The following is a 20,039-nucleotide window of genomic DNA, read 5'->3' as shown; positions in this document are numbered from 1 at the left end:
ACCTCCAGAGATTCTGATACAGTTCTTTTGTCATGGGGTGCAGACATCTACCTTAGTTTTTTTTTTTTCTTCTTCAAGTTTATTTATTTATTTATTTTGAGAGAGAGACAGAGACTACATGAGCAGAGGAGGGGCAGCGAGAGGGAAAGAGACAGAATCCCAAGCAGGCTCCATCCCCTCAGGGCAGAGCCTGACACAGGGGCTCGAACCCACGAACCAAACCGTGAGATCATGACCTGAGCAGAAATCAAGAGCAGGACGCTTAATGGACTGAGCCCCCCAGGCGCCCCAACACCTTCCTTGTTAACAGGCTTCCCAGGTGGGCCCAGGGAGGAAAAGAGGTATACCGTTCTCACAAGTTTGGAAATCACTGCATACTGTATCTTCCGTGTGGAAATTCATATCGCCTAGCAGTGTATTAAATGATCTATGAGGTCCTGTAATTAAGAGGCCTTGTCATCTTTCGTAGCCCACCATTTCCCCCAAATATTTGACCACAAACCTCTTTTTCAGTGAAAGCAGATTAGCATCCTGCAGAGTCAGAGCTCCCAGGGATGGGTGTGCCTGAGGCAGTACAGCTCTGAAAAAGCTCAGCAATTGACCAAATGCCAAACAGCCAAGCCATAATCATTCCAAGAAAAGGCATCTCCTGATGACTCACCATCTCAAAATCTGGCTCCTTTAAGTCTGTGCAGACTGGCTTGCCCAAAAGCAATTGCTCCTACTGTGAAAGGGATTGGTAGGGGGTCAGGCAGGGAGTAAAATCCCTCCAGATCGGTCCCTCAGGAGCTTTTTAAAAAAAGACTTTTCCTTCAGTCCCGAAGAGGGTCCAGTGGCTGAGCATCTGTAGTTCTGCTTCAGAAACAATAGTGATTCCACCTCACTCCATCCCCATTGTGATGGCTGCCGAGACCATCAGAAGCCCACTTTCAGGAAGCTCTGGTAGAATTTTAAACCATTATCAGGTAATTATTCAGACAATTCAGTCATCATGAGGCCAGCCCCAGAAAGAAAGCAGAATGAAGCTCAAAAGTTATGGACCAAAATTTCACATTTGTGAGTAGTGGAGCCTATACGACTACAGTGAAGGGAGGTTAGAGGTTTGTTTCTAGAACTACTGATTTGACCGACATTTGTTTCCCGATCTAGAGGTTCAGGGCATGGCGGTGGCTAAGCCAACATGTGATAGGGATATCCAATAGAATAATGGCAAAGACCACGTAAGCTGTTTCCTATATGCCTATATTCTAAGATGATAGAGGATGACAGATGATGCTGCTGATGCTGATAGATGATAGATAGATAGATAGATGTATTAGTTGACTGAATCCACAAAACAACCTTATGAGTTAGGTACTATTATTGGCCCCATTTTAAGGGGATGAGAACATGTAGGCACAGACAGTTGGAGTGGGTTACCAATGGTGCCAAAGTGAGGGGCAGAGCTAGGATTTGAGCCTGAGCAGCCTGGCTCCAGAATGCACATGCTGAACTCCTGTACTCTATTGCAAACCCTCGTGCGGATGTCCCTGGACCCCTATATTTGGGAATAGTTGGCGAGTTCTGCCTTCTACATCTCTACTTTCTTTCTAACCTTTTAAAAAGAAGGGACAGGGCTTGGAGATGGGACCTACATGGCAGAGTGAGGAGACTGTGGTAGAAAATTCTTGGGGTACTTGTCCAGGCCGTTGGTCCTTCTAAAAGGTATTACTCACAGCCACGGAGGAAGGATGGACTCAGCATCGCCCTCAGCCCCCTCTGGCCTCACCCTTCTAAGCACAGATAATTGGAGGAGGAGAAAGCTCAACCTGAGTTGATTGCCAGGGTTAACCCTCTCTTCTTCCAAAAGGCTCTTTTCTTGAACTAAAGTGGATATCTGTTCCTTGTAGCCAAGGAATCCTGCCTCGTAGTCTGGAGGAAGCATTAGGAAGGACAGTAGGTTTTGGTGTAAGGAGGATATATCCTCAGCTCTCACCCTGGGATCCATCTCTGTTATCATCCCCCATCCATACGTGGATGGATCTCACGCCAGTTCAAGGTTGAGGACTGTCTAGGGCCCTTAAATTGGCTTTGGAAGCATTTATCCTGATGTTACAGTTCATCATTGGTGTCCCAATCCTCCCTTTACATATTACAGAACTGCCGGATTTTTAGAGGCTCCCATAAGATGCTAGAACTACAGGGGACATTAGAAGCCAAATGACTTCTTTCCAATTCGCAGGCAAACAGGCCGTAGTCCCCAAATAGGAAGACAGTCAGTGGTTGGATCAGTTCACTTGATTCCCAATGCATAATTTAAGGCCAAACAGGTTAACTGGCACCTTACCCAGTGGCCCCTTACTTCCCCCAAATACAGAGGAGGCCCAAACAGAAGATGACCAGATAATCAAGTGAATGCTTCTTGATTCAGTTCTAATTCTTAAAAATGCGTATCTGCCCTTTCTCCCCGCCAAATTCTGTCAGGGGTTTGCAGCCTGAGACAAGCTTCTTCCACTGTTTCCTTTATAAGTTGTCTTGAAGTTTTCTTAGAGCTTCTATATCTGAACTTCCCCAAATGATGGAGCCAGAGGACTTTAGGGATCCAGTCCAGCTCCTCACAAGTGTGGAGAATGAAATCCTAAAACGGGAATACTTCCAGTCTCTGGGGCTTCTTGATGAGGTCTTCTTAGTCATGAGTGACAAAAGCCCAGCACCAAACATGACTGGAACACACAGATGAATTCACCCCAAGACTCTCAAAACCTCAGGAAATGCAGGGAAGGGTGCAGCCAGAACTTAGGGACAACTGGACCTGGTAACGCTCATGACATCAGGAATTTTTCTATTGTCCATGACTGTCTGTGAATATCAGCTTTGGTCTTTCCACAAAGTAGAAAAACAAAGGGCCTCTGGTTGTGTCCCCACCTCACATGCCCCAGCCTTCCCACCACAAAAAAGATGAAAATCACCTTTTCTCATACCAAGTTAAAAGAAAAATTCCAAGAAAGGTCTCGGAGATCATATGGCCAAGGGACAAGGCGCCTACCTCAGGGCCAGTCGGTGGAGCCCAGAAAGATGTGGAAATGCCCATGTGAACTCAGGGTCAGATTCCCAGACGAGAAGGGATGCTAGTTTGGGAACACGAAAGAAGAGATTTTTACCACACTAAGATCAGGAGAATCCGAGAAATTCCTGCGACCCCTGGGCTTCGGGGGATCTCTCAGAGGTGGTGACTAAGCAGTGACTCGGGGAAGCAAGAGGTGGCACAGCTGGAAGCAGATGTGTCTGGCGCTGGTGTATAAGCCTTCAGGTTTCCATCCTGCCTGCAGATCTAACTGCCATCAACAAGGCATTGGAAAGACAAGTTTTGTTTGGGAATGTCTTTAAGCTTTATGGCCGACCACCTATGAGAAGTAAGGGAGATGGTTCACTTTCAGAAATACCAAATGAAAGCTGTGCTGTCTAGTTAACAGCAAGTTTGCAACCTACTGGAAATATGGATGAACTACCCTCCCCCAACAATGGAGTCCCAGGGTGCCTGGGTGGCTCAGTCGGTTAAGCATCCGACTTCAGCTCAGGCCATGATCTCACGGTTCATGAGTTCGAGCCCCGTGTCAGGCTCTGTGCTGACAGCTCAGAGCCTGGAACCTGCTTCGGATTCTTTGCCTCCCTCTTTCTCTGCTCCTCCCCCACCCCTTCTCTGTCTCTCAAAAAAAAAAAAGTGTTAAAAAAAACTTTTTTTTAAAACCAAAAAACAAACAAACAAAAAAAAAACAATGGAGTACCGAACCCTTAGACACTTCACTTCCTGGTTCTTCTTCCCCTCTCTGTTTCTCCGGCTTATTTTCATGGGCTTTGCAATGAGCATGAGCCAAAGAGCAAAGGGAAAAAGGACTGAAAGTCTCTACGTCACCTCAGGGAATGTACATTTGTTCCAATCAGACTACTCCTTGCCTTGTATGGGCATAGGCAACGTCCAGGTAAGGCTGTAACTTCTGCAGTACTCAGCCAATGAGGAAACGGGGGCGGGACTTCATGCTAGGAGATAAATTGTCTGCTGTAACTGCCCCAGGTGTGCCTGTCCATCAGACACCTGCTCTCACAGGAACGTTGATTAAAGCCTCACTCCACTGTACTCTGAGTTTCCACCTCCCTCCTTCGATTGGGTCGGTGGACTCATTTCTCACACCATGTAAGCTTTATGCCTGACCACCTATGAGAAGGGAAATGATTCACTTTCAGAAATACCAAATGAAAAAGTGTTCAGAGTTCATCTCAGGCCACTCCAGCTTCCTTGACCTGAGCACTCATTCCCGTACTTCTCCGTCACCTAGACTTGGGCGCTCATTTGTCCTAACCCAGGCTGGACAAAGCAGCTGACAACGCATAATGGGGTCCTCTTCTCAGACAATTTACACTTTCACAGAGTTAAAGCCCAGTCATATAGAATGCCAGACCACAAAGGGACTCTTAGAATTCTCTTCTTCTAGCCTTTCCCCAGTTTTTTCAGGTGGAGAAACTTGAGGTACAGAATTGGGAACTCCCTTAAGGAAAGACATGCCACTGGTTAGTGTCAGTCACCACCCAGCCTTCTTTCCATCACCCGAAGGTCCCCAGAAAAGAAAGCCACACAAGGTGATTTCCAGCAAAGGAACTGAAAGCAAAGAAAGAGGTTTTGAGAGGGAATCGGGCCACTTTTTGACACCTCACAAGTCATGCCTTATTGCTCCTGTCCTACCTGCCTCTGGAAGAGCTGTGGCCTTTCTTCCCCCACCTCCTGGACTGGGAAGTGTGGTCCCCAGGACTCCCCTTTCGGGGCTGGGGCAAAAAATGTGAGGAGTGTGTCCAGAACCCAACAGAGAGGCCATGATACCAATAAGTCCATTCTTTGATAGCTCCTGGAGGACCTGGCTTACGGTATTAGAGTTCTCCTTGGAGGAAACTACCTGAGAAGGGTGAGGGGGAGCATCCAGCTGAGTGCCAGGCATGAGACCAGGAGCATTTGGATAGGGTGTTATACTCACTACCCACTTCTTGAGTTGGATATCCAAGGTTATCTGCCCAGAAGACCTTTTTTTTATTCTACTTTTCGGTATTACAGCCACATTCAAGACTGTCTCACAGATGGTATTTTCTGGTCTAAATAGCCTAGTGTTCCCTATGCATATTTTAACGATTAATCCTCAACTATGTATTTTCTATTAAAATGGGACTTTTAAAATTAAAATAACTAGGAGCACTTGGGTGGCTCCGTTGGTTAAGGGGCCGACTTCGGCTCAGGTCATGGTCTCATGGTTCATGAGTTTGAGCCCCGCGTCGGGATCTCTGCTGACAGCTCAGAACCTGGAGCCTGCTTCAGATTCTGTGTCTCCCTCTCTCAGGCCCTCCCCCGCTCCTACTTTCTCTCTTTCTCACAAAGAATAAACAAACATTAAAAAAAATTAAATAATAAAAAGAATCACAGTTTGCTTTATTTTAATGACTTCCACACAAGATATAGCAAGATGTAAGGAAATACTAACACCTATTTACAACCAGGTAACCTTCATATTATCAACTATTCTTTAAAAATACTTAACTTGAGGTGCCTGGGTGGCTCAGTCAGTTAAGCATCCAACTCTTGGTTTCAATTCAGGTCATAATCTCAAGGTTTCATGAGTTCGAGCCCTGCATTGGGCTCTGCGCAGTCAGCACAGAGCCTGCTTGGGATTCTCTCTCTCACCCTCTCTGTCTTCTCTTCCCCCACTTGTGCTGTCTCTGTATCTCTCAAAATAAATAAATAAAACTTAAAAAGATTTTTTTTTTAATATGTAATTTGGGATACCAGGTGGCTCAGCTGGTTAAGCATCCGACTCTTGATTTCGGCTCAGGTCATGATCTCACGGTTCATGAGATCGAGCCCCACATTGGGCTCTGTACTGACAGTGTGGAGCCTGCTTGGGATTCTCTCTTTCCCTCTGTCTTTACCCCTCCCTTGCACACACATGCGCGCTATCTGTCTCTCAAAATAAATAAATGAACTTAAAAAAAACTAATTTAACCATGTCTGCCCTTCCATACGTAAGTGGATACCTTAGGACATTTTTCTTAACTTTCCCTGAACTCTCTCTATAGAGGACAAGTCCCATATACAACACTGGGGCTCTGTGGCCACTAGTCCCTAGAGACAGCTCAGTTGGCCCCTTCTTCTTAAACAGCAACCTTAACTGCCTGCTTAGAATCTCATCAGAAAGAGCATAAGTTGTCTCCTTAGACCTAGCAGCTCATTCTCTTAGCAGTTCCTTTCAATTCATGGTGTGCTCCCTGCCTTCTGGAAGATTCCAAGAGAGCAAACTGCTCTTTGGTGCACTGCTCTCACTCACACAGACCCAATGGTGTCTCTTCAATCAGGAGGTAACTTCACATGACCAATCGGAGATTTCTAGCTCCTTTCTTAGCTTTTGCCTTTTGCCACTACCTGTAACACAGTCAACACGGGAGCTATTTATTAACTGTCCGTCTTTTGGAGCTATGCATTTTCAACCTGGGTTTTAAGGACCAGACAAGCCACTATTGAATGGATCTAGTATTTCTTATGATGATTATAATATGCATTTTAAATAATCTTGTCTTTTAGAAATACACATAATGTCTTTGGAGATTTTAATGTGTTTTATTTTACTGTAGGTGAGCTTAAATTTAGTATCCTTTGTACTCGTTCTCCCTGAATCTTTGACCGGTCCTCCAGCTGCTTCTTCCAATTTAAAATCCCATTACTGGTATTCTTCACCTTTCAAAATTTCGCGTTGCCCCACTTTACTTTTATGAAAGACCTGTATTCGCACCTGCTTTTGCTACTTGAAAGACATCCAAAGCGGATCTTCACGTTTACAAAAAAAAATGACAAAAGGTGACAATAGCGTTCAGCATGCACCTCGAACATGGAGAGTGGCCCTGCCACGATCCCTCCCCAGGAACCACACTCAGTCTCTCAGCATCAAGCCGCCACAGCTCCGAACAATGTCTGTGAGCATCTGTGCTTTGTCTCGATTTATTTTGTGCATCTGTTAGCAAGATGTGTCCTAAGGTATCAGAAAAGCCCAAGAGAGGTTATTTTGGGCTTGCTGAGAATGCTGAAAATTTTTTTCCGTATAAATTAATGGTAATTTTTTTCTTTGCTTTATGCTGTTTTGGCTTAAGAAAGATTTCATAGGAAGCCTCTGCTCTCGGATAGCAGGGCAAAGCTGTACTGCAATTCAGGGGGTGACACAGCATTCTGGAATCATGCCCTGTTTGTAAGATACTGTCAGCCTCCCTCTTCTCTCCCACGATGGTTTACATCATTCGTACACCTGGGATCTTGGTTTTTATTTCATCCAAGGGACAGGGAGAAAATAATTTTAATTCCAGGAATAAAGATCACATAAAAACAGAAAATGAAGGGTTGGGTGGCCTGTTCCCTTCTAGTGCCTTGCATTTGACTGAGACACCTGTAAGTTAGAGAAGTGAGGATCAAGAACCAACAGACTCTGGAAGTCTTCGGACCCAGGTTGAGCTGCTGCAGACACAGCAACCCGGTACGGGAGAAACTTCTTGCCCACCTGTGTATGGATAGAGCAAGGCTTTGCCTCCCTGAAGTCAAAAACTGTAAGAACATAGGGGGTGCCTGGGTGGCTCAGTGGGTTGAGCGTCCAATCATGTTCATGTATGGAATAGAGCAAGGCTCTGCCTCCCTGAAGTCAAAAACTGTAAGAACATAGGGGGTGCCTGGGTGGCTCAGTGGGTTGAGCGTCCAATCATGTTCATGTATGGAATAGAGCAAGGCTCTGCCTCCCTGAAGTCAAAAACTGTAAGAACATAGGGGGTGCCTGGGTGGCTCAGTGGGTTGAGCGTCCAATCATGTTCATGTATGGAATAGAGCAAGGCTCTGCCTCCCTGAAGTCAAAAACTGTAAGAACATAGGGGGTGCCTGGGTGGCTCAGTGGGTTGAGCGTCCAATCTCGCGGTCTGTGAGTTCGAGCCCCACGTTGGGCTCTGTGCTGACGGCTCAGAGCCTGGAGCCTGCTGCGGATTCTGCGTCTCCCTCTCTCTCTCTACCCCTTCCCTGCTCATGCTCTGTCTCTCTCTCTCTCTCTCTGTCAAAAACAAACATTAAAAAAAATTTTTTTTAACTGTAAGAACATAGAGTCGGCATCAATGATAACAGACACAGCAGATACCATTACTGGAAGTGGGAGGGATATCAATTCACAAGTGGGTTCTCAGCACACGTTGTGATGTGTGAGGGCTGGAACAGGCGGGGAGGAAGGGAGAATGGGGTATGTTTCCAGGCAAGAGGAATGGGACAGGCATGTTATGGTGGGCATTTTCCAGTGATTCCTGCGAGGCACCTCTGTGAACTTTTAGAGTGTGAAGAATACTTTGAGGGGGTCGGCTTTATTAATTAGACCACTGAACTATGACCTTCATGTAATCATTAGCAATAAGTGTAATCTCAATGTTGAATCCTAACTGAGGACGTAATTCTAAAGTGTTACGGGAGTGACGAGTTCTGATACTGACGGCGGCATCTCACTTCCAAATGCATCAGAAAATAAGGTGGGTCGAAGGATGACTTGATCGATGGGTAAATGAACAGATTATACATATATATGTGTATATATTATACACATATATATGATAAAGCAAAAATAACAAAATATTAGCGATAGCAGAATCTAAGTATTGGACATAAGGAGTTCACTGTACATTATTTTCAACATCTCTGCGCGATAGAAACCTTTCGTAGAAAAGTTTGCAAAAACTCATTTTGTTTCATAGTCACAGACCTGTGACATGGGTCACGTGTGGATGATACACAGTGAGTGTGCTGGGAATAACGAGCGTCTAGAATGCTGGGGCTGCTGAAGAGGTAATTCTCAGGACTTTCCAAGTGGGAAATGGTCAGGACCACTCAGCTCATTTGAGAACTTTCCTCAGGGCTTCCTTCACTTCCTGGTTCCTCAGGCTATAGATGAGGGGGTTCAGCATGGGGATCACTGTTGTGTAGAACACAGCCACCACCCGATCTTCCTGCAAGGAGTGGCCAGAGTTGTCTCCCAGGTACATGAAGATGAGAGTGCCGAAGAAGAGTGACACGGCCGTGAGGTGGGAGGCACACGTGGAGAAGGTCTTGGCCCGGCCTCCCGAGGAGGGGATCCTCATGATGGCCACGATGATGAACAGGTAGGACACCAAGATGGCCGCCATGCAGGCAGGGATGACAAATATCGCAAACACAATAATGACCACCTCCTGGGTGTAGCTGTCCCCACAGGTCAGCTTTAACAGGGGAGGGAGATCACAGAAAATAAAGTCGATCTCATTGGTTCCACAGAAGGAGAGGGTGAAAGCCGAGACTGTCCTCACCGAGGCACTGAAGAGACCAGCACTGTAAGCCCCAGCCACAAAACCCAAACGGGCCTTCTGCGTCATGACGGTGACATAAAGCAGGGGCCGGCACACGGCCACGTAGCGGTCATAGGCCATGATTGCCAGGAGGTAGCAGTCGATGGAGCCAAAGAAGGTGAAGAGGAAGAACTGAGCGGCACAGCGTGTGTAGGACAGAGCCGCCCCGTGCTCCAGCAGCACGGCCAGCATCTGGGGGACCGTGACGGACGAGTAGCAGATGTCCATGAAAGAGAGGTGACTCAGGAGGAAGTACATCGGGGTGTGGAGCCGGCCATCCACGCGGATCAGGATGACCATTCCTGCGTTCCCCAGCAAGGTGATGAGATAGATCAACAGAAAGAGGAGGAAGAGAGGGAGAGCCTGTTCAGGACAGTCAGTGAACGCAGTAAGGAGGAACTGGGTCGTGGAGGTGAGGTTCTTCTCTGCCATGACACCAGAGGTGCCTGAGAGCACTAGGATGAGAAGCCAGGTAGGAAGCTGTAAACAGGACTGAACCGTATTTCTAGCTTAAGTCCACGTACTATGGACAAAACACAGCAGGTGCTGTGTGAGCTTCAGAGGTGACTGTTCTCAGCCCCTCCCTTCAAGGGAGCGCAGAGAAACAAGAACCATCTTCTATGTCCAGGAAGCCAGTGCAGGCGAACATCGCGGAATAGGGTTACACATTCCCCCACCTTTGTCACAAGTTAGCTGCGTGAGCCCCCGCGAGTCAAATAACCCTTCTGAACCAAAATTCCCCTGTCACTCCAGTAGGGGTTGGTCCACAGGGCCCTGCCCACCATGGGAATGTCTGTCTCAGGACTCTGTCTCTTTCTCTGCAAGATCACACACAGCTCCTCCCTTGTCGCAAACACTTGTCGTCACTCGCCTGCATCAAAACAACAGCTGTCACTGACAGTTCTCCCCGGCTTCAGAAGTACTTCTTGCCAATTCTTGCTCTTTGTTGTCGCCAGAGTAATATGTCTAAGGCTTTAATCTGATCGTGCCTAACTCCGCTGTTAGAATCTAGCCATGGCGTCCCGTCTAGGATAGGATATTTTGCAGACGCCTCAACATGTCAGGAAAAATCCGCCATGGGGTCCCCCCCTCCCTACTTCTCCGTGTCCCTTGCTTTCTTCTCGCTCTTCACACCCTCAGCCACCCTCCCCCATCACATGTCTCTCCAGCCACACGGGATCATTTGCACACCTTCTCTAATCCCCATGCTTTCTCTCATTTCTGTGCCTTCCACGGGCCACCCCTTCTGACAAAGCACCTTGTCTTTCCCATTCCCATGGGGCAGATTGTACTTCTCATGGAAAAGTCTCTCTTGAGTCTGTCTTCCCTGGCAGGGATATGTGCCCTTGGAGCTCAGCACGTAGGAAGGGTTTAATATGTCTTCATGGAATGAAGACAGTTACCAAATAAGATACGAAGCACTTTGCAGAGGGAAAGGTGCTGTGCAAACGTTCAGGGATTATTTTTATTTTCTGTGACTGTTTAAAAGCAAAAAAAAAAAAAAAGTCTGAAGTCTTAGAAGTCATTAAAATCAATCAACATTCACAAAGATCAGAAGCCATGCATAGGTTTCCCCTTCCATTCTCAACCCAACAAGGTGCTTCCTTAACAGAAAGCTGCTGCCTTAATTAGAGCCTCTTAGTTTACCAACAAGAGATTTCATTAAGAACAGATATTGTCTTTAATCATAGAAACGCATAGCTAGAAACTATTCTCAGTGATTTAGGTGTTAATTTTTCTAATCCCCACAACCACTTTAGAAGGCAGGAACTTTTATTATCCTCTTTTTACAGATGAGGAAACGGAGACAGAAAGAGCTGATGTCACACACCGAAGACTGAACTGCCAGTAAAAGGGACTGTCACTAGGAATAAAACTGCATGGGGCGCCTGGGTGGCTCAGTCGGGTAAGCATCTGACACCTGATTTTGGCTCAGGTCATGATCTCACAGTTTGTGAGATCGTGCCCCATGTCAGGCTTTGCGCTGGCAGCACGGAGCCTGCTTGGGATTCTCCCTCTCTCTCTGCCCCTCCCCTGCTTGCATTCTCTCACTCTCTAAAGAAATAAATAAACTTAAAAAAAAAAAAAAGGAACAAAACTGCACACAGAAGCTATTACCGGAGTTTGCATGAATTGTGTGTCTACTCCTACAGCCCAACAGAACACGCATGGACACCTGCCTTGCAGCCGACTCCTCTCTGAAGGCTGATGGGGACTTTTGTGCAAAGGGACAGAAAGTCCTCTGGCAGAGTTGCAGTGTAGCAGGATCAAGTAGATATTTGATCATCTTTATTTTTTTTAAACATTTATTTTATTTTTGAGACAGAGAGACACAGAGCATGAATGGGGCAGGGGCAGAGAGAGAGCGAGACACAGAATCGGAAGCAGGCTCCAGGCTCTGAGCCGTCAGCCCAGAGCCCGACGCAGGGTTCGAACTCACGGACCGCGAGATCATGACCTGAGCTGAAGTCGGGTGCTTAACCGACTGAGCCACCCAGGCGCCCCTGATCATCTTTAAAGCATTAGACCTTGGCAGCTGGTTGGACTGATGTATCGGGGGAAAATTATAAATAAAAGAAATTGGATCTGGGGATCTGAATTGACCATGCACTGGATCCATTTTCTCCCCTGAATCCCACTCCACCTTCACCTGGCCAGCCCACCTCTCTCTGTGTCCTACAAGGTCATTTGTCTTCCACGGCTTGAAGTGTCCTAAGGGTGCAAGGGAAAGACCACCGCTCTGGGAGCAGGAGGTCTGGGTGGGTGGTTCCTGCCCTCCTACATCTGCTCAGCTACGATGATACAGTTACTTACCCTCTTAGGGCCTCGGTGTCCTTCCCCCTCCCCCTACACTCCCCTCACACACGAAAAATAGTGAATCAACATGGAAACAATAACGTCAGAGCTGCCTGAAAGTCAGTGCCCTCACGTATCATCTCCAAGCACCTCTCAAGCTCTGGTCTGTCAAGCACTCTCTTCTCTCTGCCCTCAACCTTTCTGTTTCCTTGATCTGGGAAATGTGGCTAAAATGCACACCTCACCCTGGTTTTTGTTCAGTTGCGGGCTGGGATAGCCGAGGCTGGAGCTCAGCCTCTTCTTGTGGGTTCCTGGCTCCAACTCACCCGCCTTTAGGAGAAGACACTAAGTATAAAAGCTCCAAGTCCCCAGTCGGTGGCTAAAGTGATCTCTAGGGAAAGGCAATTATTGTTCGTGTGGATTTGTAACAGGGCACCTGGTCCCAGTCCCAGCTCCCAGAGCCCTGTGACACGCCCACTGGGTGTGGGCTAAAAGCCCTGAACCCCAGTTCTGCAAAGTCCCCTGCGGAGTGAGATGTCTCTGGCTTTAACTTCTTCAGTCAGAACGATGTCAGAAGTTGTGGCCATTGCCTCCCTCATCAGGGTGGCCATATCCTGGAAGAAGGGTGCTTTATAAACCCAAGGCTTTGATCTGCATAATCCAGGAGGATAAACCTGGCAAGACCACAGCAAGACACATTGTGTCTCCTAAATTTACCCTCCCTGGGGTTCAAACATTTCATTAAATGTCAGTGTCCCTGTGTGTGTGTGTGTGTGTGTGTGTGTGTGTGTGTCTCAAAAGCAAATGAGACCGTAGGGAAAACAAAAGCCTAGTATGTCGCCCAGAGGAGAAATTGGCAAGTTCTTCTTGCTGGCACGGCCAGCTCTTTGCATCTTTGACACTGTAATATTTTTTAAGCCCCAAATTCATAAGCATTTTGTTAAGTCACTGAATTTCAACATGCCTCAAATCAGAAAAGGAAATGAGAGAAGCAGGGAAGAACAAAATAATTGCTCTCTTTGACAATTAGGGAAGCCAAAAGAAAATGAAAGCACATAGTTCATTAATTCATTAAGGTGCTAAAAATTCTAAACTAAGAGCAACAGCTACAAAAGGAAACAAACCTTGCCACAGGAGAAAACGCATGCCTGTCTACAAGGCATGTGCGATCTAATAGGTAAGATAATTATCCATCGGATAAGGTAACAAGTACTAAACTCTTGAGCGAGGTGGTGTATGGGGATTCAGTGTAGGTCAAGATTACCTTTAGGTGGGGTAGATCAGGGAGGACTTCCCAGAGGAGGTGACGGTTTGGACAGAAGTAGGGGGGGCAGGGTTGATAGGCAAAACTCTTTAGGAAAGGGGACCAACGTGAGCAAATTTAGAGGCAGGACAGCCCAGAGACTACTCCCGGGACAACGGATGGGCCTTTGGCAGGAGCACAGGACAGTGCTGGACAGGTCCAGGACTCGGGTAAGGTGAGTGAGGTACTCCACCTCAGGGGCAAAACTTGAGGTGGTGCGAAAAGTGGTAAACAAGGTAAATAATAATGTGATATTATGACAAAAGCAAAATCAATGCAAAAAAAATCTATGCTGAACAAAATATCAAGCTTACACACACATGCACATACACACCAGAGCTCACTGGGTGAAGAGGCGAGTCCTCCAGGCTATGCTGTATTAACAAATTACCTTAAGGGACGCCTGGGTGGCTCAGTGAGTTAAGTGGTCGACTCTTGATCTCAGCTCAGGTCATGATCTCATGGTTTCGGGGATCGAGCCTCGCATCAGGCTCTGTGCTGATTGCACGGGACCTGCTGGGGATTCTCTTTCCCGTTGTCTCTCTCTGCCCCTTCCCAGCTCGCATGCTCTCTCTCTCTCTTTCAAAATAAATAAATAAACTTAACAAAAATAAACGACCTTAAAATCACGGCGGCTTTACACCGTTAGTTTATTTCTGTCCATAGAAAATCCACTGTGGGTCAGATAGTTCTCCATCTCGTAGCCATGGCGTTTGAAACAGGTGGCCTTCAAGAATGCTAGTGCATGCTAGGAATTTTCCCGAGGGATACAGGAGTGCTGATACATAGGGGCACTCATACCCCAATGTTTATAGCAGCACTTTCGACAATAGCTAAATTATGGAAAGAGCCTAAATGTCCATCAACTGATGAATGGATAAAGAAATTGTGGTTTATATACACAATGGAGTACTACGTGGCAATGAGAAAGAATGAAATATGGCACTTTGTAGCAACATGGATGGAACTGGAGAGTGTGATGCTAAGTGAAATAAGTCATACAGAGAAAGACAGGTACCATATGTTTTCACTCTTATGTGGATCCTGAGAAACTTAACAGAAGACCATGGGGGAGGGGAAGGGGGGAAAAAAAGTTAGAGAGGGAGAGAGCCAAACCATAAGAGACCCTTAAAAACTGAGAACAAACTGAGGGTTGGTGGGGGGTGGGAGGGAGGGGAGGGGAGCTGAGGGGCATTGAGGAGGGCACCTGTTGGGATGAGCACTGGGTGTTGTATGGAAACCAATTTGACAATAAATTTCATATTTAAAAAATAAATAAATAAAAATGTATTTAATATTTAAAAAAAAGAATGCTAGTTCAGGGGAAAGGCATGGCCTTTTCCCTTATTCCTTCATTCTCTAAAGCAAAGTTAGCATGGTGTTTATTTGAGTAACTGGGTTTATTTATATTTCTCTTCTCCTGTTCCCCAGTCTTCCGAATTCCAGGGCAATCCACTGGGAGAAGACTCAAACTTCTTTATATATCGTTATACATCATAATCAAATTTTTAATAGCAAAATGCCTACCTAATTTTTTTTGTAGTCTCAAGTTTTTATTTAAATTCTAGTTAGTTAACATATAAGGCAATATTGGTTTCAGGAGTAGAATTTAGAGATTCAGCATTTACATATAACACCCCGTACTCATCACATGTGCCCTCCTTAATACCCATCATCATTTAGCCCATCACCCTCCCCTCCTCCCCTCCATCAACCCTCAGTTTATTCTTTATAGTTAAGAGTCTGTTTTCTGGTTTTCATTTCTTTTTTTTCTCCTATATTTATCTGTTTTATTTCTTAAATTCCACATATGAATGAAGTCATATGGTATTCATCTTTACTCTGACTGACTTATTTTGCTTAGCATAATACACTCTAGCTCCATGAATGTCATTTTAAATGGCAAGATTTCATTCTTTCTGATGGCTGAGTAATATTCCACTGTGCACATATATTCCACATCTTCTTTATCCATTCAGCAGTCAATGGACACTTGGGCTCTTTCCATAATTTGGCTGTTGTTTATAATGCTGCTATGAACATCAGGGTACATATATCCCTTTGAATTAGTATTTTTGTATCCTTTGGATAAATACTAACTAGTGCAATTCCTGGGTTTTAATTTTTGGAGGGATCTCCATAACTGTTTTCCAGAGTGGCTGCACCAGTTTGCATTCCCATCAAAGTTGCAAGAGGGTTCCCTTTTCTCCACATCCTCGCCAACATCTGTCATTTCCTGAGTTGTTAATTGTAGCCATTCTGACAGGTAAGAGGCGATATGTCATTGTAGTTTTGATTTGCAATAGCTTCCATTTAGATAATACATTAGAGGGGCGCCTGGCTCAGTTGGTTAGGCATTTAACTTCTGCTCAGGACATGATCTCACCATTTGTGGGTTTGAGCCCCGTGTCGGGCTCTGTGTTGACAGCTCAGAGCCTGGAGCCTGTTTCGGATTCTGTGTCTCCCTCACTTTCTGCCCCTCCCCTGCACATGCTCTGTCTCTCCGTCTCTCTCAAAAATACATAAACATTAGATAATACACTAGAGATTCTTAAATTTCCTAAATAAAATGCCCTTTAAGAGGTTTTCCTCAAAACGGGGAATTTCGTCTTTAATAAAAGAAAGTTCGATCAAACCCCAGCTAACATTTATTTATTTATTTATTCATTTATTTATTTATTTATTTTACTTTTAACAGACCAGAGAAGGATTCAGTGCTCAAAGATGTCTAGAAAACTTGGTTATGTGGAGTCAAACAATTGTCTTTACTAAAGGATTTCTCAGAGATCTCAGTGTGATAATACACTTTATAAATCTCTGAAATGAAGTATATATTATGCAGAAATCCTCAAAAGTATTTGCCCATGGAACATTTATTTAGCTACTGTGGTGTGACAAACACCCACACACTCAGTGGCACACGATAACAAGCATTTGTTTTCACACTTACCCGTCTATGGGTCAGCCCGGATTTGGCTTATCTAGGCTGGGCTTTGCTAGCATGACCAAGCTGGGGTTTGGTTCCTGATTTGTTTTTCGTGTCTCTCAGCATCTGTGGGCCAGCAAGCCCCAGGACGTGTTCTTCTAACAACGGCAGAAGCACAGGTGGGGGTAAAGTTGTGTTGCCAAAGCACACTTCGGGTCTTTGCTTACATCAGGGGTGCTAATGCCCATCAGCCCAAAAGAAGTCACGTGTTCAAGCTCAGCATCCTAGAGCAGGGAAATATATTTTACTCCCAGCGGAAGAAGAGTAGAGCAAATATTTTCTCAGCAATAATCGAGTCTTCCCTATCGTCCATAAACACTTGTATTCCACCCCTCCAATCACATGCCAAGTCCACTCACCACCTCCCCAGAAGCTTCAAAAAATTACATTATTTGGATCAAAGTCTAGGTCTTGTGATGTCTACCGGTTCCAGATGCAGCTCCCCTTGGGGTAGAGAACTATGAATTAAAACACACACACACACACACACACACACACACACACACAACACAAGTTTTGTGCCTGCCCCACAAATACCCAACCTATATGGGTGAGCCAGGCAGGAGAGCCACAGTAAACACACCCACTAGAAAACACTAGAAAAGGGAAGAATGGCAGGCACATAGCAGGTGCTGGTCAGTAACAATTCTGAAATCCTACATGGCTTCACCATGTCTGCCCACCCGAAGGTAGGAAATAAGCCTCCTGAGACCATGAATCTGCTGCCTTGGGTGGGGTTGGGGGGAATATTTCTCATGGACTTTAGAAAATATCACGACCAGGGGCACCTGGGTGGCTCAGTTCATTAAGCATCTGACTTCGGCTCAGGTCATGACCTCTGGTGTGTGAGTTTGAACCCTGTGCCAGGCTCTGTGCTGACAGCTCAGAGCCTGGAGCCTGCTTCAGATTCCGTGTCTCCCTCTCTCTCTCTCTGCCCCTTTTCCCCCTCTTTTCCTCTCTCTCTCTCTCTCTCTCAAAAATAAATAAACATTAAAAAGAAAAGAAAATATCATGACCATTAGAGCTTTTTCATGCCCCAAAGTACTTTAATCCCAAACGTAGACAGCTTCTATTTTAGTCTTTCCTCTTTGAATTAGGATTCGCTAACCACTTAGAGTTGACGAGAAAGAAGACAGTGTACGTTCTGGCCAAGAGTATGGATTCTGGTATTAGACTACCTGGGTTTGAATCTTGGCTTCATTACTTTCTAACTGTATGATCTTGAGGAATATTCATAATCTCACTGTATTTCCTGTACATTGGGAATTATAGCACCAACATCATAAAGCCATAGAAAAAATCAAACAAAAGAGAAATGGGTAAGAGACCGCAAAGCCAGTCTTCAGGAACATACCTCGCGCTTCACCATCAGCAGGTGTCTCCCAGACCCCTTCCCCAACCCCCCCTTTCTTCCTACTTTCTATATGAATCTTTACACATTCAATGACGTTGTAGAGTTCACACCAACTCATTATTTTAGGAGCACTGCAAAACTTTCTATCTGCATTTTAATAAATATAGAACCCACTCATAATACTTGTGATGACCACAGAAATAGCCACTAAGTACCCACTATGTGCCAGGCACCATGCTGAGCACGTTCCATGTAATTTCTCCCTTGAAAAATTTAAAAATGGGGTTTTTTTTGAACTTTTTATTTAAATTCCGGTCAGTTACCATGGTATATAATGTTAGTTTCAGGGGTACAATATAGTGATTCAACACTTCTATACAATACCTGGTGCTCATCACAACAAGGGCCCTCCTTAATCCCCCCAAAATAAAAATTTAAATCACTTAAACAAAAGGTAACATTCTTACTCATACAGGGAAATATTCTCATAGGTGATAAGGCATTCTTTCTTCCCATGAGAGTTTTCACAAATCCATTACGCAATGGCCATCTCATCATCTCCCGATCCCATTTTGCTCTTCTCTCACTCAATATTAATGTGACTGCTGACGTCCACCTGCCCCGTTGCTGCCATGACATAATTTAATTTCTAATATTTATCAATATTTCTGCCCAGTAAAAGTTGGAATTCCTTCGCTGATACTCTGCCCTTGTCTTTCATCGCATCCGCTGGAGGCAGGCTTCATGAGAAACTCCTTACTGGAAGATTCTCTGCCTCTGAGGGCCTGGTTCCATGCTTTCTCGGTTCACACGTGCGGTGAACACTTGCAAATGATAATGAGGGCCCAGATGGTTAGCACAAGAGAAGAGGCTTTTGATGAGCATTTTGCGGAGCTGTGAAGATAATTAGTACAACTTGGCTTTATTAAGAGCTTTCCTCAGGGTCCCCTTCACTTCCTTGTTCCTCAGGCTATAAAATCAGAAAATTCAGCCGGGGGCTCACTACTCTGTAGAACGTGGTCACAGCCTTTTCCCCCTCCAGAGACTTGCCTAAATCATTGCATACATGGACAAAAGCTTGAGTCCCAAAGATCAACCCAACTGCAGTTATATATGAGGCAAAGGCAGAGCAGGGCTTTGCCTGGTAACCTGATTTACACCGGTTAAGATATCCTGCCTGATGAGAAAGTAAACGAACAGGATCAAGCTAGTCGGGTCAGCATCGTAGAGAGCAAGTCCCATAGAGTAGCAGATATCAGATAATGAGAAATCATATAGAGCAGCTCCCCACCCCCAGGTCAGTGCCAGCAGCAGTGGGAGGTCACAGAAAAGGAAACCAGTTGATGAGGGCCACAGAAGGAGAGGGAAAAGGCGACACGCATGGTTAGGATTACATTTGTCAACTGCTCTCAAATACGCAGCCAGACCTCGGGAGCTTCTGCTAGACGTCTTGGGAGTCGTGATGCTGGCATAAAGCAGGGGTGAGAACGGCCACAAAATAATCATAGACCCATCTGAAAACCTAATTCATACTTCCAACGATGAGACTCTAATTTCAATCAAGTAATATTTTGAGACTTTAAGCACTGGCTTTCCACCACTGCTGTCATTTCCCATCACCCAATACCCTCTGCTCGTTAGGGCTCTCGCTTCACCCCCACGATTCAGGAAGTAGTCATTTCTTGTCATGCATTTACCCTTCTGGAGCAGACCTGACACTTCCTGGACTAAAGGAAACACATGTTTAAATGGATTTTGTAATGCACTAAAAAAGAAAGAAAAAAAAAAAGTCTTGACACTTAAGCTTTTAATTGCAAAGAGAGACTATGTTGACTATGAGATTTTCCTTGATATTCCCCAAAATGGAGCTTTTAATTTAAAGAGCAATCCAGGAAGACAGGAAGCAGAGGGTTTATAACATGAGCCTAAAATTCACACTGTGATAAAGAGTCATTTTCTTAAAAGAGCAAGGAAAAATGTTATCAGTAGGCGGGAGAGGAGAAAATCAGAGGGCATTCTGATTAGATTACAGACGTGTAGATTAGAGTTGTTTTTAAGGAGTCAATGCCCCAGCACCCTCCAACCCAGAATGATTCCCAGAGGGGGTCAGTAGGTGACGTAAGCCCCCATCTCATTTTGTAGAAGTCTGGAAGAGAGGACACCTGTGCCTCACTTCCTCGGGTTGTGGCAAGCCT

At 45.4% G+C, this 20,039-nt stretch overlaps 1 protein-coding gene across 1 annotated transcript; it reads right to left on the bottom strand.

The window, feature by feature from the left end:
* Window positions 1-8,916: 8,916 nt before the first annotated feature.
* Window positions 8,917-9,837, bottom strand: LOC102964569 (olfactory receptor 9Q1-like). The gene has a single exon (XM_007092638.2). The coding sequence runs from the start codon at window positions 9,835-9,837 to the stop codon at window positions 8,917-8,919; it is 921 nt and encodes a 306-aa protein (XP_007092700.2).
* Window positions 9,838-20,039: the final 10,202 nt, after the last annotated feature.

Source organism: Panthera tigris, chromosome D1, assembly GCF_018350195.1.
Source record: "Panthera tigris isolate Pti1 chromosome D1, P.tigris_Pti1_mat1.1, whole genome shotgun sequence".
NCBI classification, from domain to species: Eukaryota; Metazoa; Chordata; class Mammalia; order Carnivora; family Felidae; genus Panthera; species Panthera tigris.
The sequence above is the reverse complement of the archived record's forward strand: the minus strand, read 5'-3'. Positions and strand labels throughout refer to the sequence as shown.